Consider the following 2,597-nt stretch of genomic DNA (forward strand, 5'->3'; position numbering starts at 1 on the left):
CCTACTCCTGTTCCTATGACCACCCCTCAAATACAGTGAACGATAAATAATGTAATCTGAAAATAGGACTAACTACATACAATGAAATTCTGAGGGCCTGTCGTGACGGGAAGCTGAAGATATCGAAACTTCAGGCTGTGCTCACGAGAAGACAGGTGAAATTCAAATCCAACAGAGTTAAATCACAACCGCTGGGCTCCCCATCCCTCACACTCTCACTGTGCCTGTACCCAATGGGCACAACATTGCCTCCCGTGTACATATTTACACTGAGCATTTGAAATCTACCTGGAGTCCCAGCCCCACTAAACAAGAATCTTCACACCAGAGGCAGAGATCTTCAATCTTGGAAGAGAGTTCCAAGTCCACTGACTTTCAATTCTATTGGTGTTTGGACAATTAGCTCCAAACGGGAAAGTTTAACTGGAGTTTGGAGCCCGTGTGGGGATTCGAGTGATCAATGGCCACAGAGCACCAAGGGAATGATTGGGCCGTCAACCAGCCGGCACCAGTACCTCAGGCCAGTCCCACTATCCCTTCAGAGCTCATTGACCTGCACAATGAGGGCCTGGCAAGCCTTCACCCATTGCTGCAGCCATCCCTGGACTGGGCCTGGATACACTATTACCAGCCATTCTGCCACGACTAACATGGACTCATTAAAACCTATTTCACGAACAGGAGGAACTGTGGAGGAGTGCAGAGTGTTACTAACAGTATTGAGCACTCATTGCATGCTGATTGGAGCCAGATAATGAAAAATGAGCAACCAGCCATTAGAAGATACAAGTAGTCACTGATTTATTGGTCATTTGATAACTAGTTGAACTGGGTTTGCTTGTGTTTCCTGTACAGAAACAAGGCGATCAAAGAGGCAGAGATCAGAGAGACAGCGGTCACAGTCAGGGCCAGGATCAGGACCACCTCAGACGCCACACCTAAAAAGGAACCAATGGTTAGTGAAGGAAATACTGAGGAGAAAATGGAAACCAGCAGTCGGCCAACTCACCACCTGGAGACCTCTCCTGCATCCTTTGCTCAACCTCATTAAGGGGCTCAGTTGTCAGGTCCGTCACATAAGGATCCAGAATGACCAGGGGTCCAAGTGAGGCCTCACCCTCCCACTTCAATTCAGCATCATTCCCTGCAATATCAAACATTCCAGTTAGAGAGGGTAAAGGGTGACCTCCAACATAGAGAGAGGATCAATGTCCTACCAGGTCCAGATGCAAGATCCCTCCTTCCTCTGGAATCAAGTCGGAATTCCCTCGTGGCACCGCAGTTATCCCGATGACAACAGGCACACACGTCATTGGTCGATTCTTCCAATGGGGTCCAGCTAAACCAGAGAATCAGTTTATCAACCAGGTTGTCCATCACCCTTCAATACAACACATCCCTGAGCGAGAGAGGGAACTTACATATTCTGGAAAGTACAAGCTTTGTTCATGGAATCTCTCCGATCCACTGCAGCAACTTTCAGGTGACAGGTGATGAAAATCTGAGGGACACATTCAATACAAGTTGTTATTTAGTGACCTCCTCCCAACATGGGGAACCCAATGTTTGGCTTCCTCTTACCAAGGAACGGTCATCTCCAAAGAAGCGGAACGCATCCAGGTCAAACTGGAGTTTGTCCAGCTCACGTTCACCTCTTGGCAACACAAAGGTTGAAAAGGAGTCCTCAGCTTTGCTGTCCAGGAGGCAACTGAAGAAAGATTTAAAAAAAGGGACAAAGTGAATTAAGTGAACCTATTGAGACATAACCAGCTGGAGAAAGCAGAGAGCTCCTTACCCATGGTAGTCAATGATGTTGTATCTTGGGGTGGAATCCTTGTCTGGGCTCAATGTAGCTGCACAGCTGTCAATGTAGAGCTTCAAGGGCATGTGGTTAGTCATTGAAACAGAGGCCTCAATGTGAATGAGGTCACCCAGGTAGTAGACAGTCGAGGTGCGCTCTGTAAGCCAGTCATCTGAAGGACAAGGGTTGGAGAAACAGTGGGTGTAACTCCCAGTGGGAGACGACAGAAAAGCACTCCCCATCCACCCATCACATACCGTTCATAAGACGCAGTGAGAATGACAGAAGCCCTTCTCCAGACTTGGTCGAGCTGAATGGGATCCAGGTGGGCTTGATAGGGTCACTGCTCACATTGCCCTTCCTGGAAGGACAGGAGTGTAATTTCAGGACAACTTCAGAGAACTGCACCTGCTGTAGACCTTATTTGCCACAGAGTAAAGTTTCTTACCTAAAATAGTGGCACTCAATGGGAATGATGGCTCCATTAGTTCTCACAATGACAGATCCACGAGCATTTGGGGTGTGGTTCAGGTGGGTGGTGTCGACCAGGAAATCTCCAGCCATCTGAAAGACATCAGGTTAAGGAATGAAGAGCTGGTCTCATTGGACAAAAGCTATTTCTGGTCATTTTCCTGCCCTGTTAAGCAGCAGTTTGAGGAGCAGCTGAAACCCCTCAATGACATGATTGAAGCAGCTCCACCATTGGTGGAAGTTGCCTGGAGCAGCCTCTGTTACTCGACTCAGTCCACCTTCTATCACAGGAGACTTCAGGCCTGCAGTCAGAAACCATGAAATG

The 2,597-nt window shown here is 47.9% G+C and overlaps 1 protein-coding gene across 1 annotated transcript; it reads right to left on the reverse strand.

Moving 5' to 3' along the window:
• Window positions 1-776: 776 nt before the first annotated feature.
• Window positions 777-2,145, reverse strand: LOC137302031 (zona pellucida sperm-binding protein 3-like). Its single transcript, XM_067971733.1, has 7 exons — window positions 2,059-2,145; window positions 1,796-1,973; window positions 1,582-1,708; window positions 1,422-1,501; window positions 1,218-1,339; window positions 1,010-1,144; window positions 777-938 (listed from the first exon to the last, which is right to left on the reverse strand). Exons 1-7 carry the CDS (start codon window positions 2,063-2,065, stop codon window positions 820-822), a joined length of 768 nt encoding a protein of 255 aa, XP_067827834.1. The 5' UTR covers window positions 2,066-2,145; the 3' UTR covers window positions 777-819.
• Between the last annotated feature and the right edge of the window lie 452 nt (window positions 2,146-2,597).

The sequence above is a fragment of the Heptranchias perlo genome, chromosome 35, assembly GCF_035084215.1.
Source record: "Heptranchias perlo isolate sHepPer1 chromosome 35, sHepPer1.hap1, whole genome shotgun sequence".
Lineage (NCBI taxonomy): Eukaryota > Metazoa > Chordata > Chondrichthyes > Hexanchiformes > Hexanchidae > Heptranchias > Heptranchias perlo.

Coding starts and splice junctions, on each gene's coding strand:
- LOC137302031 (XM_067971733.1), bottom strand. Junction 1,340..1,421: donor GCTTGTACTTTCCAGAATAT/GTAAGTTCCCTC, acceptor TCTCTGGTTTAG/CTGGACCCCATTGGAAGAAT. Junction 939..1,009: donor GCAGGAGAGGTCTCCAGGTG/GTGAGTTGGCCG, acceptor GTTCCTTTTTAG/GTGTGGCGTCTGAGGTGGTC.